The sequence below is a fragment of the Haliotis cracherodii genome, unplaced genomic scaffold (genome assembly GCF_022045235.1).
Source record: "Haliotis cracherodii isolate W230 unplaced genomic scaffold, xgHalCrac1.p SCAF_22, whole genome shotgun sequence".
NCBI classification, from domain to species: Eukaryota; Metazoa; Mollusca; class Gastropoda; order Lepetellida; family Haliotidae; genus Haliotis; species Haliotis cracherodii.
Window position 1 is genome coordinate 7552493 of NW_027266278.1, and position 23912 is coordinate 7576404.

The 23912-nt window shown below is 40.0% G+C and overlaps 1 protein-coding gene across 1 annotated transcript; it reads right to left on the reverse strand.

Annotated features, from left to right (window-relative positions):
• Nucleotides 1-2724: 2724 nt before the first annotated feature.
• Nucleotides 2725-19314, reverse strand: LOC139471177 (A disintegrin and metalloproteinase with thrombospondin motifs gon-1-like). Its single transcript, XM_071253459.1, has 5 exons — nucleotides 19005-19314; nucleotides 14596-14885; nucleotides 7200-7370; nucleotides 6495-6639; nucleotides 2725-2771 (listed from the first exon to the last, which is right to left on the reverse strand). Exons 1-5 carry the CDS (start codon nucleotides 19312-19314, stop codon nucleotides 2725-2727), a joined length of 963 nt encoding a protein of 320 aa, XP_071109560.1.
• Between the last annotated feature and the right edge of the window lie 4598 nt (nucleotides 19315-23912).

The window sequence follows — 23912 nt, forward strand, 5'->3', positions numbered from 1 at the left end:
CGAACCCACAATCATATGTTTCTGGCGTGCTCAAGGGAAGCAACTCTGCACAGCGAATCGCGGCGCCTTAGACGACTGGGCCACCAGTGCCCCCATTTTGTCTACAGACCTACTCAGTACATTGATTCCTCCATGAATGTTACATAAGATAGTATTCGTTTTAAGGGAGTGTGCTATAGAATCAAGAAGGAATTTCCTGGGATGATTCGGGTGTTCGTCAGGTATGAGTCTTCTGTCCTGTGCGACGTTCGGATTATATATCTTAATGTGTTGCGTGCATACAGGGAGGATAATAAATTGATTTGCCAAAGATATGGTTTGACAACACGTTGAAAATTAATAATGGAAGTAAATTAAATACATTTTATGCCGCAAATATTGACTTTTAATTGTTTTGACATGCTTCATTTATTATTTATTCCCGTATTTTATTTATGCTGTACATCTCCTTTAATTAGACTACATGTAAGGTATAAACAAAGTTTAACCTTTCGTTAAGGAGGATTTAGGAAAGAACATTTCATATCTAATTTACCTGTATAGTTGTATATTACAACATGATATTGCCAAAGTATCCAGCCTTAGGTTGGTTGGTTGGTTGTTTTACGCCGCACTCAGCAATATTCCAGCTATATGACGGCGGTCTGTAAATAATCGAGTCTGGACCAGACAATCCAGTGATTAATATCATGAGCATCGATCCACGCAATGACATGAATCAACCAAGTCAGCGAGCCTGACCACCCGATCCTGTTAGTCGCCTTTTACGACAAGCATAGTCACCTTTTCGGCAAGCATGGGTTGCTGAAGACCAATTCTACCCCGGAATCTTCACGGGTCTCCAGCCTTAGGGAAAAATACAGATGGCCCGACCTGAATCGTGCTGATGTTAAAAGTCAATTTGTCGGGATGGCGCTCAACCTCCTGTGTTAGCAAGTCAATTCGGCATGAGAGTTTAAGTGTTGAAAACAAGGATCCTTTCAAACGAATACAGAGTTCTTTGGGGGAAAAATGCTGCCCTTTGAAAAGCTATATTCGCAGAGCTCAAAGGTGATCCTAACATTCCAATGAAGACATACACCAGTACTTGTCCCGGCATTATACGTTCTTCTATCTGTAACCCAATATTAGCAGTTAATTACACGACTCATCATGTGGAGAAGAATAAATGAATTACTAACCGGCCATTTAATATTCTAGAACACGGAGCTGAGATTTCTTTTTTGGATATAGTTTCGATATGCTTGTCGTAAAAGGCGACTAACGGGATCACTACAATGCATTTTTATAAGGTCCAAGAAACAACATGCTAAAAGTCCCAAGCCATCACGGTGTGGGACATATGTCTTATTTGCATAAATCAATATGGCCACCAATTATCAAGATATTTCGATATTTCAGATGAGGTTCAAAGTTTTGATGAAAAAAGGGTGTGTTGTATTGCGAAACAGCCATACCTTCAAATTGATCAGATGTTTATGCATTGTCCAGGGAGGAAAGCAATAACAAGCTGGCAAACATGTTTGACTGAGAGAAACAAAAATTTGTACTTATCATTATAAAGCATTTGTGATTATCGGCACAAACAGAAGTAAAATATTTGCAAATGGCTAATATTATCAGGCAATACACATGGACAAGCATATGATAATATGAAAATCGATATAAAGTATAATAAACCCTGATAGGTTAAATTCAAAATTGTAATCGTCTTCAACGTCAATGATGTTTAATTTTTTTTGACTGATAATGAATAGCGATTGACTCTTTCAGGTTATATGTCAAGTATATTGTGCTAATGTGATTGTCACCCCGTGAGGATCCGAGTTAGAATAGGTCTTCAGCAACCCATACTTGCCATACGAGGCGACTATACTTGTTGTTAAGAGGTGACTAACGGGATCGCGTGGTCAAGCTAAGCTGGCTGAGTTGGTTGATGCATAGCACCGTATCCCAATCGACATCAATCACTGAATTGTCTGGTCCAGACTCGATTATTTAAGGACTGTCATCATGTAGCCGGGAAATTGCTGAGTGCCGCGTTAAACAAAAAACGAACCAAAAATAAAGTGATTATAGAGAAAGTGTTAAATACAGAAAACAGTCCACTAGATTTTTTATTGACGGTATGCGACAATCACACTATTTGAGAGTTATCCGCCTTTGTATATTGACACTGGGATAGACTACATTGTTCCAGCTGTTTCCCTAGTTTAGAGTTTCTAGAAAGCGGACATTGCCTTCCTGTATATAACATTCGAGGCCTTCAACGACTTAGCCTGCGACTAATCTGCTTCTCAAGCAACATTTCAGCCTTCCATCGAAATTGTTTCTTGGGTTCATGGATAGAGCACGTTCCTCATTCAAGACTTTCAAATGTGACACTTTCTCGACATTCATGACTCTACTGACGTGTGTAATATAGCTGATATATATTGCTGCGGCTGCATGATTGCAACTTTTCAATTGTTAACCTAATCATGCGTGTATCATGATTTGTTAATTATTCATTGATTGTGTGTGGTTATTCATTGATTTCACAATTTAGTTCTGGACGATCGGATTTCTGGGTTCCTACAGATATGACAAGGAACATTTTGTAAAACTTGTTTTGTATATACAGAACATTTCAGGGATACTTCTTGTCCGTCCATCACGTGAGACAATAAAGAAGTTGCTTTCCATGATATTCATGACATTCTGCTTCAATATATCGGCCGATCTTCAGTAGATGCCAAATTCCGTTGGTACAACGTTTCCGTCAACAAGCACTGAAAATATACATGGTACATATTCAGTGAGGTAATTGTTGAACGAGAAATTAACTTTTACACTGACTCATGTTAAGGTTCACCATATTAATCTTAATAGCTGACTTTCAATTAGAAACTACATATAATATCCTTAACAAAAGTTCCTGTGACATCAATATTTTAGTGTATTTTTCAAACAAGTAATGTTTGGTTTTCAATATTGTAGTACATGCATGGAACCAAGTCACAAAAACGCAACTGCTACAGAAATGAATGGATTCAATCCAAAAGTTGACTTTATGCAAACCCCATGCATTTCACTACCAAAGAATGGGTATAAAAATATGTGCGTTAACGGGATTCCATATGCATTATTTAGCATCTTGCTGACAACAACCACTCAGAAAAACAACAAAATTACGCAATTATTCAACATTACGAAATGCCACGCCTGTCCGAAAATGAGCGTCTCCGAGCCATTTGTATGCTTGAAGCAGGATCGAGTCAACGTGATGTTGCAAGACAATTTAACGTCCAAAGAAACACCATTTGGTGTATAGGGCAACGTTGGCAACAGACGAATACAGTCCGAGACCATCCTCGGAGTGGCAGGCCACGCGTAACCAATAATCGACAAGACAACTGGATTCGAACAACACACCTACAAAATCGATTCCAGCCAGCAACAGTGACTGCAATATGCATCCCTGGCCTTAGACGAATTTCTTCACAAACCGTACGTCGTCGCCCCAGATGTGCAGGGATCGCGCCATTTTAACAGGAAACCACCGTCAAGCACGTCTACAGTGGTGCAGACAGCGTCTACGCTGGACGTCCATACAGTGGAGACAAGTTCTATTCACTGACGAGTCTCGTTTTCACCTCAGCCACAGTGATGAACGGATTCGAGTGTACCGACGTCGAGGTGAACGTTATATCAATCATTGTGTCATGAAAAAAGATCGGTTCGGGGGCGGCAGCGTTATGGTATGGGGTGGGGTTACAGCCAGACAGAGGACCCGTTCGATAGTGGTAGAGGGAAATCTCAATGGGAAGCTCTATCTCGACGAGATCATCGGCCCTGTTCTACCGTTTTTGCGCCGTCATGGCCCAGGCATTACCTTTCAACATGACAACACCCGGCCTCATTTTGCTCGACTTGTTCAGGATTCTCTTCAACAAAACAACGTGAATGTCATCCCCTGGCCGGCTCACTCCCCTGACCTCTCACCAATCGAGCACATGTGGGATGAGATGGATCGGCGCCTTCGACGTCAACCACGTGTTCCACGGACACTCCATGAACTTCGAAACATGCTCCAGCAGATATGGACAGATATCCCACAGGAGTTTGTGCGGCGCCTGGTCCATTCCATGAGACGAAGATGTGTTGCTTACATCACAACCAGAGGTGGACACACACGCTATTGATTTGTAAATTGACATTTTGGCACGTTCATGGTTTTTTTTATGTAATCACGCATTTTCTGAACACTTACAAGAGTCTTTTATCTGTTGCAAACCAAAATTGTTTCAGACTTGGTAAAAAAACATAACTTTGCATTAAATCTTATTCAATGTCACAGGAACGTGTTGTTCAGGATGTGACTTATTTCCAAGACCAAAACTAATTGGGATTCCATGGAATTTTGAAAACCATAGTGAGTGGGGCTTTTCGCCGCTTTTAACAGTGTTCCGGTTTTATCACGGCGTGTCAGCTAAATGTGGAAGAAAAGAGATGCAGGTCTCAGACGTTTACTACTTTGCTGAAACCAACGAGCACGGGTATGGCGCTGACAAACCCAGAAACACAATTCGGTGAAACACAATTCCGGAATTCGAACCTAAGACCATAGGTTACTGGCGTGCTTAAGGGGAGAATTGTGCACAGTGAATTGCGATGCCTTAGGTAACTGGGACATGGCTGAGTGTTAACTGAAATTCTGTACCCTGTACATATTACTTTGGACCCATTGGTCTTCTGTAACCCATGCTTGCCATAAAAGGCGACTATGTTTGTCGTAAGAGGCAACTAACGGGATCGGGTGGTCAGGCTCGCTGACTTGCTTGATGCATGTCATCGTATCCCAATTGCGTCCAGACTCGATTATTTACAGACCGCCGTCATTATGCTGAGTGGGCGTTAAACAACAAACAAATATGTTACTTTGATTCAGAGGACAGACACGTAACACTGTGACACATTTTTTAGTTAAGTGTTCCCACAATCGAGTTTATAGTTTAGGAAGGGCTTAGTTTTGTTTTGCTTTGTCAAATGACTAATGTATTTCATCACAACTACCTTTATTCCATTACCAGTTTGGACAGAATTTGTGTTAAATCAGCTGAACTATAGCATCATGTAACATGTTTATCAGAACTTGACACCAAACTGAAATGAAGCAGTAGAACAGAAAACGTAGACGTTTAAATATTTAAAGTACAGCTATTGATAAGAAAGAGCAGCATGATAAACAGTTTGTGCCACTTAAAGTATAACCATTAATAAGAAAGAGCACCATGATAAACAGTTCGAGCCATTTACAGTATAACCACTGATAAACAACAGCACCATAATAAACAACACGTGCCACTTAGAGAATAACCACTGATAAACAACAGCACCATAATAAACAACTCGTGCCAATTACAGTATAACCACTGATAAAAAAACCAGCATCACAATAAACAACTCGTGCCACGGACAGTATAACCATTGATAAAAAACAGCCTCACGATAAACAACTCGTGCCACGGACAGTATAACCATTGATAATAAACAGCACCACAATAAACAACTCGTGCCACGGACAATATAACCATTGATAATAAACAGCACCACAATAAACAACTCGTGCCACGGACAGTATAACCATTGATAATAAACAGCCTCACGATAAACAACTCGTGCCACGGACAGTATAACTATTGATAAAAAACAGCCTCACGATAAACAACTCGTGCCACGGACAGTATAACCACTGATAATAAACAACACCACAATAAACAACTCGTGCCACGGACAGTATAACCATTGATAATAAACATCACCACAATAAACAACTCGTGCCACGGACAGTATAACCATTGATAATAAACAGCATCACGATAAACAACTCGTGCCACGGACAGTATAACTATTGATAAAAAACAGCCTCACGATAAACAACTCGTGCCACGGACAGTATAACCACTGATAATAAACAACACCACAATAAACAACTCGTGCCACGAACAGTATAACCATTGATAATAAACAGCATCACGATAAACAACTCGTGCCACTTACAGTACAACCATTGATAATAAACAGCACCACAATAACAGTTCGTGCCACGGACAGTATAACCATTGATAAAAAACAGCACCACGATAAACAACTCGTGCCACGGACAGTATAACCATTGATAAAAAACAGCCTCACGATAAACAACTCGTGCCACGGACAGTATAACCATTGATAAAAAACAGCCTCACGATAAACAACTCGTGCCACGAACAGTACAACCATTGATAATAAACAGCACCACGATAAATAACTCGTGCCACTTACAGTACAACCATTGATAATAAACAGCACCACAATAACAGTTCGTGCCACGGACAGTATAACCATTGATAAAAAACAGCCTCACGATAAACAACTAGTGCCACAAACAGCATAACCACGGGTACTAAACAACACACTACTCATACCACATGCTGTTTAAGTTACACCCGCCCAGGTTGTGGAGTACTCACGGTCGTTGTGGTTGTAGTAGAGGCGGAGACTCTGGGCCGGTACACAGCCTCCACACCATCCCCCACACAGCAGGTCGATCACAGCGCCCCCTTCCGAGCGTGTCACACTGGTGTATGGACGCCAGTTGAACCCTTTCCATTTTGCCTGGGGTAGAAGTAATTCAAATGCTGTGAGTCACTGCCGCATCAAATTTGGAAAGGTCTACCACATGTCTACCATAAACCGTTTTGCAAGCTTTAGTGAGGCCTTGAATGTTGTAAACTTGATCAAACATTTTTAGCAACAGTCGTATGACACTCTTTGAAATCGTTATAGAAAGGGCATGCTTAGTTGTTGGTTGGTTGGTTTGTTGTTTAACGCCGCACTCAACATTACAGCTATATGACGGCGGTCTGTAAATAATCGAGTCTAGACCAGACAATCCAGTGATTAATGTCATGAGCATCGATCAACGCAATTGGGATCAATGACATGCATCAACCATGTCAGCGAGCCTGACCACCCGATCCCGTTAGTCGCCTTTTACGACAAGCATAGTCGCCTTCTAAGGCAAGTATGGGTTGCTGAAGACCTATTCTAACCCGGAATCTTCACGGGTCTGCTTGGTTGTATATCCCACAGATTACCATTAGGTTTTGGGAACTATTCCGTTCTGGAATAACCAGGGCACATGACAATACGTCAATTGCTAAATGTAAGCTCACATTGAGGTCGACGACCAAACCAGTCCCTCGCGTGTCTACTCTGAACGTCCCGACAGGGCGACAAGGAGCCGAACCGTAGTAGTTGTTGTAGCAGTCCAAGGCTTCTGCGTAACCATGACGGTTTTCTTCCCAAGTTGCGAAGGTGAAGTCGTCTAGAACCACTGTCATCGTCTGGGGAACATATTGTATTGGCTACTAAAAGTAGTAGTATGCTAACATTCTTGTACCAAATGGTGTTAACTGTACCTAATGCTACCTGATATCTGACACGGTTATAAATCATAACTTGTTAACTTGATATGAAATACTAATTTCTAGAGTGAGTGAGTGAGTGCAGGCCATTGTGACATCATCGGTTGCTATGGTGGCGCAATCAAATGACATCACTAATCCCTCTGCCACTGAAGCTACGTACTGTACTTAACACCCCTGACACTGGTTATTACTGTCACAAGCAAAACACGTTAACAGGGTGATTTTGGATGATACATAGAATCTAACTATTGTCTTTTTATAATTAATGTACCCATTCGATTTGATATCATGTGTGAGAGGGGGCACGGGTGGCCCAGTCGTCTAAGGCGCCGCGATTCACTGTGCAGAGTTGCGTCCCTTGGACACGCCAGAAACCTATGATTGTGGGTTCGAATCCCGGTTCGCCCCGATTATGTTTCTAGGTTTGTCAGCACCATACCCGTGCTCGTTGGTTTCACCGAAGTGGTAAACGTCTGAGACCTGCATCACTTCGGGCTTTCCTCCCACATTAAGCTGACACGCCGCGATATAACTGGAATACAGTTAAAAGCGGCGTTAAACCCAACTCACTCACTCACTCATGTTTGAGAGTCTCTACTAACGCTAGGCGAGTCATGTGATAGCATGAACAAGGATCCAAGCCATAAGAGAACAATAGAGTTTATCAAGCGAGTGTGCTTGGGGGTGGTTGGTTTGTTGATTAACGGCGCACTTAGCAATATTCCATCTATATGACGGCTCGGGGATGGTAAATATCCTGTATGACGAATAAACATTGTATTTAGCGAGCTTTGGCGACATACACTACTGAAGTCAGTTGCCCGGTATTCTGGCATACTGGTGCGCTCCTCATTGAAGCCGCCCACGGCCGTGCTCCGCGCCTGCATCACGAGGTATGTATTTATGTATATGTGTCTATGGATGTATGTATATGTGCGGTGTATGTTAAGTGTGATTACGCACCTCCGTGTGGCTGAAAAGTAGCTTCACGTAGGTATGTGTCCGTGTGCTACATTTTTTATTCTGTTTTAACTGAATAGTTTGGCCATATTTTGCCGTATGTTATATTTTACTGTTTTGTATATATCCTATCACGAAGTGTATAAAACATGTGCCACTTTAATAAACAATATTCTCTCTCTGTTCAGTAAGTTTATTCCCCTAGGCCTTACACGCATGGGCAACGCGTACGCAACCCGTGTTACTCGTGCGGAACCCGTCCGCCACGCGTGTGATACCCGTTTGCAACCCGTTCGCAACGCGTGTGATACCCGTTTGCAACCCTTTCGCAACGTGTGTGATACCCGTTTGCAACTCGTCCGCAACGCGTGTGATACCCGTTTGCAACCCGTTCGCAACTCGTGTGCACACTCATTACAGGGGCAACAAACTTTAGACCAAAGGATGACCCGTGTTAAGCTCAACCCGGAGGTGGTAAAAAGGAAAGAAAATATTGATACCCTGACGAAGAATGATAATACAATGTACTTGCTGATGTCTCCTTTTTAGAGGTGCTTTTGTGGGAAAGACTTGAGTACTGTTGTGATCCATCTGTTATACGACCATTGCTTCTAAAGATGGTGTTAAGAGAATACATGGTCCACGGAAATGTTATTGCCTTGGAAATGCTTTTTTGTGATTTGACATTAACCGTCTGTAGTACGACTGTCAGTGATTATGTTTATGAGGTTTGGCGTGGCATTGTTTTTTATTGGAATTACTTTTTGATGGCTGGATCTCTTTGTCTCAACTGGACATAGATTTAACATAACAACGTGGACAGATCCTATCAACCTAGGGTAAATCTATCCATCATCCCTTCAAAACAGGTAGAGAGTGGTTGCTGGTCCTAAACTTAGTTAATGGTAACAAGTTTATATTATTTTTATAAATATAGGGTTCAAGGCCAAATTCTGGTTTGATACAAGAGTAACATTTTCCTCTTGATGACAGTTTGGTCGTTGTGCCAACTGGTCTTGAAGCCAACTTTCCCGAGTGGACAGGGGACAGCAACCATTGTATGTTGCCAACACTTTGATTTAACCATACACAGCTTAAACCACAACAATCCTATAAATCCTTGCTACACTTGATCCATTTATAATGGTAATCGTTTGTTATGTACATCTGGTAAAGTATGTTATAGATAATTACTTCTGGTGTTCCCCGTCGTGATATTGCTGGAATATTGCTAAAAGCGGCGTAAAACCAAACTCACTCACTCACTCACTATAGATAATTACGATAAGCTTGCTATTATTCGTACAGGATACAGTTTTTGTACCAGAATGCAACCATTCGCTTCTTGATACTAATTTGCCGCAGGTTGTATTACAGTTTACCGCAGTGAATTTATTACAGTTTACCGCAGTGAATTTATTACAGTTTACCGCAGTGAATTTATTACAGTTTACCGCAGTGAATCTATTACAGTTTACCTCAGTGGTTGTTACAATTTGCCGCAGCTTTATTACAATTTACCGAAGTTTAAATTACAATAATTTGCCGCAGTTTTTATTACAATTTACCGCAGTATTGTATTTTACCGCATTGTTATTGCATTTTATCGCAGTTTATTACAATTTACCGCCTTATTACAATTTACATCGTAACACACGGTTACAGTGTTAACTGCGGTTTCTGCACCATCATTTCTTTCATATTATGTTTTAAAAATGGCACATCTACATCAAAACTGGATTTGTGCTAAACGAAATTTATGCAAGGTAGCGCTAAACACGTTAACAGACTATCAATGAAAACAAACTTTATCAGCAGCAACAAGGAGGTTCTTTATCAGTATACCAACAATACAAATTACCATGATTGCAAGTGGGTATAATGTAAAATGATTAATATTCTACTTGTACTGAAATATTCGTTAAATGGTGCCCATTTGATCATATCATATGGAGTACATTGGGAGTATTTGCTTCGTCATACATTTGTTTGAATAACAAGAAAAGTATATAATACAATAAATTCCCTCTTGAAGTTATTCCTTGGCGCGTTTCAGTTACCCGTGTACAGTATTTCATATGTTTAACCTTGTTCGCCTCAGGTTTGACTTGCAGTAGTGGGGGCACGGGTGGCCCAGTCGTCTAAGGCGCCGCGATTCGCTGTGCAGAGTTGCGTCCCTTGGACACGCCAGAAACCTATGATTGTGGGTTCGAATCCCGGTTCGCCCCAATTATGTTTCTAGGTTTGTCAGCACAATATCCGTGCTCGTGGGTTTCACCGAAGTGGTAAACGTCTGAGACCTGCATCACTTCGGGCTTTCCTCCCATTTAAGCTGACACGTCGTGATACTGTTAAAAGCGGCGTTAAACACAACTCACTTGCAGTAATAGGTGTTTACCTTTAGTGGGTGTTTACCTTTAGTGGGTGTTTACCTTCATCTCGATTTCGGGATTAAAAGTCAATGTTTATATTATAAAAAAACATCCGTTTAGTAAACAGCAGTTTATTTAAGTACTGGCTCAAACCTTCTCTTACTCTGTTATGATATATTATGTCAAAGTGACGAAGAAACATACAACAAAGTATTTCCCATGGACTTGTTATATTTGTTTAGTGTTTATATACATGTGTTTAGATTATTTAGAATCTAATTAACCTAATTTCAGCCTGCATGAATGGTTTTAGACACCTAGTGTCCCCACCTCTCGTGTATCTACTTTAATATTTCGCCCTAAGGTTATAACATTTCAAGGCATAGCCATCTTCTTACATACAACAGATGCGTTCTGGACATGGTATCGTTCTGGCTTAACCTTGACTTTAGTAGTCTTCGAATGGTACGTCTAGTACACACAAACACACAGGACCGTTTAGCCAATATAAGGAATGTGGCAGTCGGGGGGATCTGCCAGTCTTGATTAACAAAAAATCAGAAATAAATAAAACAATAGAACAGCATATAAATACCAACACCAAACAACTTCATTGTAAAGAGACAAATTCCCCTGTGACTGTCACACAAAACATTCTTATTAATTCTTTATTGGACTCTAATTACTTCATGATGGCTCGGTCACTTTGCCTCAGCTCCATAGCCGTGACGCTGGGAAAGGGCGGCATTAATTATATTTGTTTTTCATTGAGAGAGTACTAATTACCGTACCACAGGAAGAGACCTGTAGACCTGAGCGCGCGGTTGTGTTTTAGCTGGCCGTTGCATAATGGCCACCAGAAGAGGTAAACATTGAGCCTTGACTGCGTAATTTATAATAAATAATAAGATAAAGCAGTGTTATTTTCACGGGCTTGTTGAATAATTTCCCAACGCTACTGTCAATATATCTTCTACTTGATCCTCGATACATCATTTTGGCATTCACAATATATATTATTTCAACGTACTAAGGAGCACTGATCTAAATTCCCCGCAACTGTTGTTGTTGTTGTTGTTGTTGTCGTTGCTTTAAGTGTTTATGAGGTCGCTTTCTGCCTTCTGCAATTTCGGCTGACCTGTCCCTCTTTGGGACTGATGTGTGTGAGTAGGGTACACATATCTATTGTGAGTTTGATATTCACATAATTTCTGTTTTTGTATCAATATGATTTCTATTTTAGTATATTGATATAATTTCATTTCTATCCTTGGCTGCTCTGTTTATATACGTTCAAGTAGCTGTCCATCTCAAAGAAATAGAGTTAGTTTGGCCTTCGCTATTGCATCTCTTGGCTTTAGGAGATCTATGACAGATAGCGGATCTAACTGCAATTCAGTCCCCGGGACCGCTGTTGCCATTGATATTGTATTTTCCTCGTGAGTACCCGGATATTATAGCGGAAATCTAGACTAGTTCGCGACCTGTGCAGCGCCATTCGTAAGAGCATTTCTATTGATAGTTTCAGGGTGTATGGTCACATTGATCAAGAAAATTAAATACAGTTTTGGAAATAGTAAGGAAATGTAGGTATATTTGTGGGGAGGATCGGTAATGGTGGTGATGAAGTTTTGATAAGTCACTTGCTTGGTAATCGTGCGATCTTCGTTTACACTAATTTGACTTGCAACACAAAGTAAATATTTCACCTGGGCATTGTTTATTTCATTGTGTGTATATTTTTACGGCCAAAATGTGTAATATTTTCACTTATAAAATTTATTCAACGCCTAAATATTCCGTTACTTTACAAATTGACTGAAAAATATTTCCATCTGTATTACTATGACAACGAATTCCAAACATTTTTGTCTATTATCATCAACAAGTGACTGAAAATGTTGGGATTAAAAGTACATTTCTATATTGTTTGGCTTCTCATCTGAGCATAATTAATCTATTGGAATGCTTTTTACCGTCTTAATCATTTTTAGTCAATCTGTTAAATAAATGGACAGATTTTTCAGTCAATTTGTAAAAAGATTGAAATATTTAGACATTTTATAAATTGTCTGAGTGAATCACATTTTACACATTGACTGTTACATATACACGCTTACAAATGAAAATACTTGTGAAAACAACGTCTATAGCGTATCGTATCGAAGAAGTTCCCAACGAGGACGGAGAGGAACAAGAATGACTCTGTTCAATGCTACAGCAAATGAATGAAACCAAAATGCAAATATCATAATTGCAATCTACCAAAGTGATATGTATAAATTCGAGGAATGTATCCGTGAAAATCCACATAAAGGAACAATACCACATACGTCTGCATCTGTATAAAAAACATTTTAGATGTCACGTGTCTCTGTTACAATCAAATATTTTAATATATATAGCGTTTCGGGATATTATAACTGATCGCTTAGTTTGTTTCACTTGTTTCACAAAGGTGTCAAGTCTCAAAGGTCAGCTGAGAATGTCCACGTGACAACTCTCTCCGTAATGTCAACGGTTCTTTTAAAAAAAATCCATTGAGTTAGATAACAATGAGCAATCAATCACCGTATTATCTTTTAACCCTTTGAACAAAGTATGTTGTTTTTACATCGACACTTCACACTAGAGGATGTATATACAAGATACCCAGCAACTGTGACAACCAGTACATTGGAGAAACCCTTAGACCCCTCAACACAAGAATCAAATAACATCAGACCTCTGTTAGCAAACTCGACCAGAAATCCGCTATTTCCGAACACATCCTGAAGAACATAAACCATAACATCACGTGGGAAGCCACCAAAGTCCTGTCTACCGACAACAACTGGCGACAATGGGGAAATACAAGAAGCCATTGACATCAGGATACACCAGCCATGAGCTGTGACCAGGGAACCTGTCTGCCTAGTGCTTGGGACTTATTGCTTGCATCTTTGTCGTGGCAAATTGCCTGGCTGGCTTCAATTTGCCCCTGGGGGCACGGGTAGCCCAGTCGTCTAAGGCGCTGCGATTCGCTGTGCAAAGTTGCGTCCCTTGGGCACGCCAGAAACCTATGATTGTGCGGCGTTAAAACCCAACTCACTCACTCAATTTGCCCCTCGCTATGTCAATCCTTACACCTATCAGTGCTAATTACCGCCAAGTTGCCAAAACTTGTAAAATGCTTTAGCTACGTCGTCTAGACACTGTTATACGGTATATTAGGCTATTCGTTTGATAATGCGAGGTATAATCCCAGTAGTTTCTCCAGTTTACCAATGGTTAAATATGTCTCGATCGCCGAATGACAAGGTCGACGCCATGTTTGTTTATAAACACTGAAAGTAGTACCTTGACCTTTGCATCTCTATCTGCATATGACCTCAACGGATATCGGTTTTATCCGTTGGTTTTATCCTGACAAGAAACCTACTCATTATATGATAAATAACAATATTAGCCAGGACAGACATAAGTGTGGGAGTGAGTGAGTTGGGTTTAACGCCGCTTTTAACAGTTTTCCAGTTATATCACGGCGTGTCAGCTTAATGTGGGAGGAAAGCCCGAAGTGATGCAGGTCTAAGACGTTTACCACTTCGGTGAAACCCATGAGCACGGGTACGGTGCTGACAAACCTAGAAACATAATTGGGGCGAACCGTGCCCAAGGGACGCAACTCTGCACAGCGAATCGCGGCGCCCTAGACGACTGGGCCACCCGTGCCCCCGGACAGACATAATGACCACTCGATCGTTGCCCTGGCCTTGAGATACCTTCGACTGTGAACAACATGTATAAAAAGCACCATGAACCTTGTTTACCTCTGGTCTAATACGGATTTTGTAGAATCGTGTTATTCCAGGTCTCCCTGGTCCTGGAACACTATTGCTTTCCCCTCTGCACCCTCGGTTCTGTTTGCGTGGGTATACACCGACATTGACAGTGGCCAGAGACACGTACTCGGTCGGGGTGGTGGTGTTCATGCCGTGGCAGTAGACTCTGGCTCTGTTGTTGTACATGGTGGAGGACCTAGGGTACAGCCAGTACTCCCCGTCGGAGGTCACGGTCAGCTGAGCCTTAGCTTCCGAACATGTAGATGGGTAGTCGACCACTGCAGAATGACAAAATAAGCAAGATTTACAGGTCACTCCAAAGTCTCTCACCTTTTCCTAAATACTGACAATCTACACCTGTGTAAGCGGTTTTATAGCGACTCATAAAAAGGTGACCCCGATTTTGTCTTACCCTTTGGAGTGGTTATAACCCAAGCTGTTAAAAAGGTGTTATCATTTAAACAAAGTAAATTAGGAAGACATAATGTAATTATTTAATGGATTGGAATTTTGTGTGCAAAGTTAAGACACCTTAGCTGGCGTCATTCATAAAAGTTGTAGTTTAGAAATGTTGGACCTGCAGTTACACTAGAAAAACGGGACCATGTGAATATGTTAAATCGTGCTTGGTCAAAAATCAAAATGTGCAACAATATAGGTGTGATATCTTATGCAGCATGACACATACCTTCTGTGTGTAGAAATCGATAATCATGTACAGTAAACTACGGTTATAACGAACACGCTTATAACGAACTGACGGATATAACGAACTTACTTTTTGGGTCCCGACTGTTAGCTGTAGTTATGCTGTATATATGATTATATCGAGCTACGGTTATAACGAACTAAAATTAGTAGTCCCTTTGAGTTCGTTATAACCGTACTTTACTGTATGTAGAAATGGTTGTGTACTCAGCAAACATGGCATTCTCTTGTAAAGGTTCAGATCTGAATTCTGTGAGCGGCATTTTAGAGTCACCAAAGTTTGGATCATTCGTAGCAAGTGTCAGCTCCATTGGCCTTGTAGTAACAGGGGAAATGTTAAAATGTACAACGTAACGATGGACAGCGTGCCATGACTTGACTTTCAGTCAGGTGAGCTCCAAATAAAATCCGAAGCGAAAATCACCATCGCTGGTAGCATTGGTTAACCTTTTGCAATTGTCCATTGGGTGTAGGAAATCGACAACAGAAGAGGCGCTCAACGCATCACCATCGTCACTTTCATCGACCACGGCTTTTACGCCAATGCAGTTTGATACCCTTGGGTCGAAGCTACCCACCTGCACGATTGCAGTATAAAATACAATAAAGGGATGTCAATGCATGCTAAAATATATATATATATATATATATATCCCCTTGTAGTAGCCCGGTACATCATCTCACGATACAAGAGAATGTAACATTCGTGCAAACACCCTTTTTTTTTATAAAATAATCAAGAAACAAACATAAAAGTAACATACATTTTACGTGACAAGGATGAATCAATTTTAGATGAAGCCAGTCTTACATTGTCTTTCAAGTGTCTTTGTTGTGAACCAGACATTGTCTATGGTATTTCCTGACTTATGTTACCGTCACCATAACCGTGCCCCATACGACACCGCAGCCAGCCATGGAGGGATGAGGTTAAAACGTTAAAACAGACAGCCGCTAAACAGTGGATGTGTGCATGACAAAAGTAAGTAAATTTTTATTCTGTTTCCAAATAAGCACCAATCAATTAACATGTCATATTGTATCAAATTGTTTCAATATACAACAGGGGGCGGTCGGGTAGCCTAGTGGTTAAAGCGTTCGCTCGTCACGCCGAAGACCCGGGTTCGATTCCCGACATGGGTACAATGTGTGAAGCCCATTTCTGGTGTCCCCCGCCGTGATATTGCTGGAATATTGCCAAAAGCGGCGTAAAACCATACTCACTCACTCACTCAATATACAACACTTAAATGTCCTTAGTAAATTCTGATATGTCTTCTAAAGTGATATAAGATATCCAAATATTTTTTACCAATCGTTTGACAAACTAAACAAAAAGACTGTCAATGTTAATCAACATTTAAACATTTAAACACAAATGTGTTCACACAGCTGTGTCTTAAAAAAAATATCAGGTATTAAGAAGGTGTTTACATAACTACAAAAACGGAAAACACCCCCTCTGCATTAAGACCCGGACGTTTTACCAATTCTCACCAAAAATATTTCAAAGCAAGACCCTCATCATTGAGGCGTTACAAACGTGTGTGATAATACGTCAATACCTATTTCAAAACAGGTACATCCACACCTCAATGACCTCTGTTACCTTGACCTTGACTTTGAGCCTGGCCTTGCTCGAACAGTTCTTTCACGTTCTTCATAAGAAGTTCTTTAAAGCATGGAAGCAAAGCTTCGTTCTCTTGCATTTATTATACTTCAAACTTAGAGTTCAATAGATTTTACAAATATTTTTTTGATACAACACATTTTTGGCAACACTGGCGCCGAAGTTGAATGATGACAATGATGCCTTGAACAAGCACTCTTAGCCTTACGAGAATAGTTCGAATAAGATGTAAAATCATTTTGTGAAACATTCTTCAAATATTTTTAAATAAATAGAACTGACAAGAAAATCGCGATGTTTGTAACAAACCATGATGTCATCATCAGAAGATACATTCATGTTAAGGTTCTGATTCATCATTCAACAGTCTCAGATCAGAGGAGAATCAAAGAAATTACCGAAGTTGAAAGAAATGCATTTGGGGAAAATAAAGAGCATTGACAAGTTCAAAACGTATCCAAACCAAATTTTAAATAGCGCAGTAAACTGATCATATACTAGCCACATAAAGAAACTGTGCACGGAGAAAATATAGATATAAGGGCACACCGTCCACATATGAAATATAGGTTTGAACACAGCAATTATTGGAGACATTCAAACGCTCATGCACGTGCCATGCGATATGACATCATTGATGGGGGCCTATGGACGTGCAATGTGTTACTGCACGTACATCATGTGCAGCTGTACACAGCATGTGCAACTCAAAATTCGCTGTCACTTTGTAAAGCATGACCTGTGGTCATTCAAAAATTCAAAACTTCTCAGGCGCAGACACAAGCATATCACAAGCAAATCATGCCAAGATTGACAGCTGCACAGCGTCATAAAGCCATTGGAATGATCCGAGCGGGAATGAGGCAACAACAGGTGGCAACACATTTCCAATGCCATCGTAACACGATATCGGCATTGGTGAGGCGTTATCAGAACACAAATAACGTTGCCGACCACCAACGTTCAGGACGTCCCCGAATAACGACGCCAAGACAGGACAGATGGATTCGAGTTATACATCTCCGACACAGGTTCCAAACGGCAGTAACGACGTCCGAGACAATTCCTGGACTGCGCCGTATCCATCTCAACACTGTCAGGAATCGTTTACGTCAGTACGGGATTCGACCACGACGCCCTGCCATACGTCAACCGTCTAAGATGGTGTCGAAATCATGTTCGCCAACCTCGAATATGGTGGAGAAATGTTGTCTTTACAGATGAATAGAGGTTCAACATTTCCCACAGTGACGGGCGCCAACGTGTCTACCGGCATTTGAGAGAACGTTATGCACGCAAATGTATTGTGGAGAGGAATCGTTTTGGAGGTTGCTCTGTGATGATTTGGGGTGGGATAACAGCACGGCACCGAACCCCTTTGGTGGTTGTTCAGGGCAATCTCACCGGTGTTGGCTACAGAGATCAGATTCTGAGGCCTGTGGTCACTAACTAAATTAATTGTTCTGCTGTGGTATAGAGAGGCGTAAAATGGAAATACTTTACGGACTTATAAACTACGGTCCCCAATGAATGCATATGGTCGCTGTGCCGTGCAAGTGCTATTTTAAGGCAACGGCTCAAGCCAAGACCTTGGTAATATAATGCAGAAATAAATTGGTTCACTGAAGACTGGGATGAGAAATGAATTTGCAGCCACATGCCCCCTACCATGTTTAGTGTTGTCAATTTGTCCCTAAAAAGTAAATTGATTGATTTTCAAATTTGAAAAGGTCTTAGATACCAATCAGCATTTGTGCATTATGCCAAATAATCTATGAAAAGTTTTAATCCAATGTTATTATATAAAATAAAAACACGTAGTACTATTTTTTTAAGTCCTGACTAAGCGTCAGTACAGTTTACTTTTTTATATATAATATCGCAAATTTAAGACATTTTCAACTGAAAATGAAACAAATGATCAGCTGAGAGGTAAAGCTCCATTTGCCTCCCAGTTCACTGACGGTGATGGATGAACGTAGCGTATACAACCCTGTGACGTACTGACGACGTACGGAGACATTTTCATTAGTATTTTAGTAAAAGTAGAGAACTATACCTTTGCCTGTCAGCGTGAATAGACTGAATCCAGGGGCATACGTCGTGGCATCAGTGCTTTCTCCATCAGGAAGTGCAAACCCATTCGTAATACACGTCACATTCTCACGTTCAAAGTACGCAGACAAACAGAACTGACCATATAAGCATGTTCTCAAACAATGTAATATTTCCAGGCCTTTCCAAACATGAAGACGTCGGTAGTCGGACACGGTGTCCCTACACTGTAGCTGTTCTTTATACATGTACACCTTGACCCCCACGGCCGTGCTCAACTCCAGCAGCAGTAACACCGATCCTACAACATCCATTTCGTAGCATGGAATACTAGTGTCTGAGTATGTTTCTTAGTTACCGAGAACCGATGTTATCATTTTATTTGATCTGTTGATCGAGTCAATATCACCTTTTACAAGTATTGAATACATTATTCAAACTTGGTTCAGGGGAGGTGCGGTTCAATATCTCCATGTTTTCGAATTCTAAATTCATTTCCCTGGGCAACTGGTAACATCAGCAGTTTTAGTTTACCTGAGTCTTTATCCTCCTGGGGCGTCTACAAACTTTTAACCACACCGACGTACGATCCCCTGTTCCGACGTGTATTCTTAATAACAGACGCCCTATGAATGTAGCTCATGTAGAATTTAAGTTGTTTAAGCAGATTCTACATGGTGCAGTGCTTTCACCTGGGTTGTTCCTTGGGGACTGTGATACGTGTCACCAGTGTCAAATGATTCTCGCCATAACGAGTCAAAAAACAGTAATGGCATCATTGTCAGTCGTGTTGAATGTCACAAGACATTTTAGTCAGTATTAATGCAAAGAGATGTTTAAGCTAAGTGTATCATACATCTTTTTCGTTTTGCAAGGGAACGAGTAGCGATGCACAGAGGTGTTTGTGTGTCTAAGGCGCCGCGTTCGCTGTGCAGAGTTGCGTCCCTTGGGCACGCTAGAAACCTGTGATTGTGGGTTCGAATCCCGGTTAGCCCCGATTATGTTTCTAGGTTTGTCAGCACCATACCCGTGCTCGTGGGTTTCACCGAAGTTTGACACGCCGTGATAAAACTGGAATACTGTTAAAAGCGGCGTTAAACCCAACTCACTCACTCACGAAAAAGACGGAGATTGGAGAAAACGGGCATCGTCAAAAAACGCCTGATGAAAAAAGGTCGAGAAAACGCCCAGAGGGGTGAGTTAAAACAAAGGTCAGAGATAACGGCCAATTCAGATTAATTGATTTCGGAATTATTATGTTATTAGGGAAAGCCATTCACACTTTGCACATGTAGATTTTGTTTGATGCAATCAATTTCATTTGACGTTATGGATACACGAAGAAACCTTATTGGTTAATTTTTCTGTACAATGGGATTAATGACAGATCCGGGGACGTTTTAGCCTAATTCCTATTTTTGGTTTTTGTACAAATAATTCAAGGGGTGACTTAAAGATGCCTGCTGAAATGTATTTCCAATCTCTCTAAAACTTCAACACTGTTGTATGGGAGTGTTCTACAAACATAAACTGACGGTCAAAAGAAAGGATGCACCCATGTTTGGTGGTGGCCAAAATTGAAACAAACAAGAGTGAGTGAGTGAGTATGGTTTTACGCCGCTTTTAGCAATATTCCAGCAATATCACGGCGGGGGACACCAGAAATGGGCTTCACACATTGTACCCATGTCGGGAATCGAACCCGGGTCTTCAGCGTGACGAGCCAACACTTTAACCACTAGGCTACCCGACCACCCCGAAACAAACAAGAAATGGTTATTCGAAGGTAATGTATTTGATACGGTTATCATAGGCGATATTGGGTCTTCAGATTGCAGTGTTTTCAGTAACGTTTCAATAACAGTTTGGGATGAAATCTTTACGTGTCCTCTTTCTCCGACGTTCATACAGTTTGGCCCTCACTCTATGCAGCTTCATACTCAAATGAACTCACACAAAGTACAGGTCAATTCTTAATTGTATGCTTTCATACAATCAGTGTTTACAACAAACATTAAAAACATTCAATTCAGGAGGTGATGAATCAATGCATGATATAAATAACAACCTTGACAACAATATGGGTCTGCTTATTTTAGAAAACACAACATATGGGTGACAACATCAGAATAGTATCAGCAAATTTAGGGACCCAGAAGATCAACGAAAACGCAAAGAAGTAATGCACGTATGGCGAAAGAAGACATTTTCCATAATATGTCTACAAGACATTCATGTTATGCGGAGATTGGAACTTGGTACTTAATCCAGATGTCGATTTGTAAAATTATAAGCTTATCAACAATCCTAAAACAAGAAAGTTAGTACTTGAAAAAACTGAAAGCTTGGATATAATTGATATTTGAGAGAAAACTCTAGATGCAAAGAAATACACATGTGGAAGAAAAGCCACAACAACAAGCTAGACTTCTTTTGGTCTCATATGACATTGCAATTATAATTATTGATTCTACAATTATAGGAGGATACAAATCTGATCACTCTGCAATAACTTTGATTTTTTTCAAATACACTTAGCAAAGACAGAGGTAGGGGCTACTAGAAGTTGAATTCTTCTGTACTGTGTAACAATGAATATATTCAAATAGTGAAAGATACTCAGGAGTGAGTGAGTGAGTGAGTTGGGTTTAACGCCGCTTTTAACAGTATTCCAGTTATATCACGGCGTGTCAGCTTAATGTGGGAGGAAAGCCCGAAGTGATGCAGGTCTAAGACGTTTACCATTTCGGTGAAACCCACGAGCACGGGTATGGTGCTGACAAACCTAGAAACATAATCAGGGCGAACCGGGATTCGAACCCATGATCATAAGTTTCTGGCGTGCCCAAGGGACGCAACTCTGCACAGCGAATCGCGGCGCCTTAGACGACTGGGCCACCCATGCCCCCAAGGTACTCAGGAAGTAACAAAGCTATAGTATTCAAACAGTAAATTTTACAAAAAAACAACCAAAAAACGTAAGACTTAAAAAGTAAAAGTCAGCGATTCTCTTTTTCTCGAAACATTTTTTTATGAAAGTGAGAGTCACATCAATCTCTTTTTCCACTTATTTACAAAAAAACAAAAATGAAGAGAGTGTCAAACTTAGAGCCTTTAAAGGAAAAAACAAAACACATAGAAGAGGAAATTAGGGATTTTTTTCAGAATATAAGTGAAACAAAGCTGTCAGACTTTTATGTATCTATAAAGTACTTTTTGAAAACTGAAAGAATAATAATAAAGGGGAATACAAATAAGAAACAGAATCCAGTGGTACGAGGAAGGAGAAAAAAGCATCAACAGTATTATACCTGAAAAGGGGAATTAATAACCGACAATCCATTTTAACTGAACAGAGAATTGTTTATGAGAAACTATACTCTTCAAGTGGAGAAATAACTAATGAATCCACAAGTATATTACACAAACTTAATACATCAAAACTTATTAAATCAGTTTGATAATTTAGAAGACATGATTAACATGAATGAAATAACAAAGGCCGTACAATCTATGAAAAATAACAAAAGAAAGGTACTGTTGGATTCACAGTAGAATTTTTCAATTTTTTTCTGGAAGGATCTGGAAGGAATATGGGTATACAGATATCTTACAGAAACATTTAGAAAACACTTTAACAATGAATAGAGGTGTAATTACCTATATACCCAAAGGAACTAAAGATAAACAACTACTCAAAAACTGGCGACCAATTTCTCTCTTAAATTCTTTGTATACAAGTTTGAGTAGATGTATAGCAAACAAAATTAAAACGACACTTAATACTCTTGTACATGAAAACCAAACTAGTTTTATCCCTGGAAAATGTAATAGCGAAAACATATGACTATTATATGATATCTTTTTTAAAACAAAATTACAAACTAAGCCTGGTTTACTATTACATATAGAATTTGAGAAATCTTTTGATATCGTTTCAAAACAGTTTACCATGTTGACACTGGAAAAGTCTGGCTTAGGACCGAATATATGAAAATGGATATACATACTTATAAATGATGCTTCATCTTGCTTCATACAAAATGGACACCTATCTTCATTCTTCTATAACGAAAGGGGATGTGGACAAGGAGACCCCATTGTCTCCATATCTATTCCTGCTCGTTGCAGACACTTTAGGAATAATGATTCGTGATAAAAATGCTATAAAAGTTATCAAACTGAATAATGTGGAACAGAAACTCGGACAATATGCTGATGATACAGAAATATTTCTAGATGGGACTGATGAAAGTGTTAGTACATCGATTCACACACTAAATGGTTTTTTTTAATATAAAATGTCTGGATTACAAATTGATATTGATAAAACAAAAACAATATGGTTAGGCTCAATGCCAATCTGTGACATACAATTATATCAGGATTTGAAACAAGACTGGCACGGTGGGAACTTTGAAATATTGGGAATTAAGTTCAATTCTAACTTAAATAATCTGTGGGTAATGAATGCAAAAAAGAGAATTGAAAATTTTAATCACATTTTAGGGAACTGGAGATAAAGAAATTTAACATTGTACAGGCAAAATTACTGATGTCAAAACCTTGGCCCTGTCAATCTTAGTACATATATTTTCCTCTCCTCCAAACCCTCCAAGTGAAGTTATTGATGAACTAAACAGAATAATGTACAGATTCATCTAGAATGATAAAAGGGACAAAATAAAACGAACAACAATAATTCGAAAAATATGACGAGGGCGGACTGAGAATGATAGAGGTAAGGTATTTTATAATTTCTCTAAGAGTGTCAGTTCTAAAAAAACATTTTCAAAACAAAAAATGTGATAACCCCAGCAACTTTCCACTAAAAACATATTCCTACTTCGGGGCAATATAGAAAACTGTATATCGTTAGCTAACCTTTACTGAAGAGATGTTTTGGCTGCTT

Excerpts from the sequence above, each read along its gene's own strand:
- LOC139471177 (XM_071253459.1), bottom strand. The coding sequence starts at position 19,314 with ATGGATGTTGTAGGATCGGTGTTACTGCTGCTGGAGTTGAGCACGGCC. Across the intron at positions 14,886-19,004 it reads ATTCACGCTGACAGGCAAAG|TGGTCGACTACCCATCTACA; the intron begins GTATAGTTCTCT and ends GTCATTCTGCAG. Across the intron at positions 2,772-6,494 it reads CTACTACAACCACAACGACC|TGCTTGTTGACGGAAACGTT; the intron begins GTGAGTACTCCA and ends GTATATTTTCAG.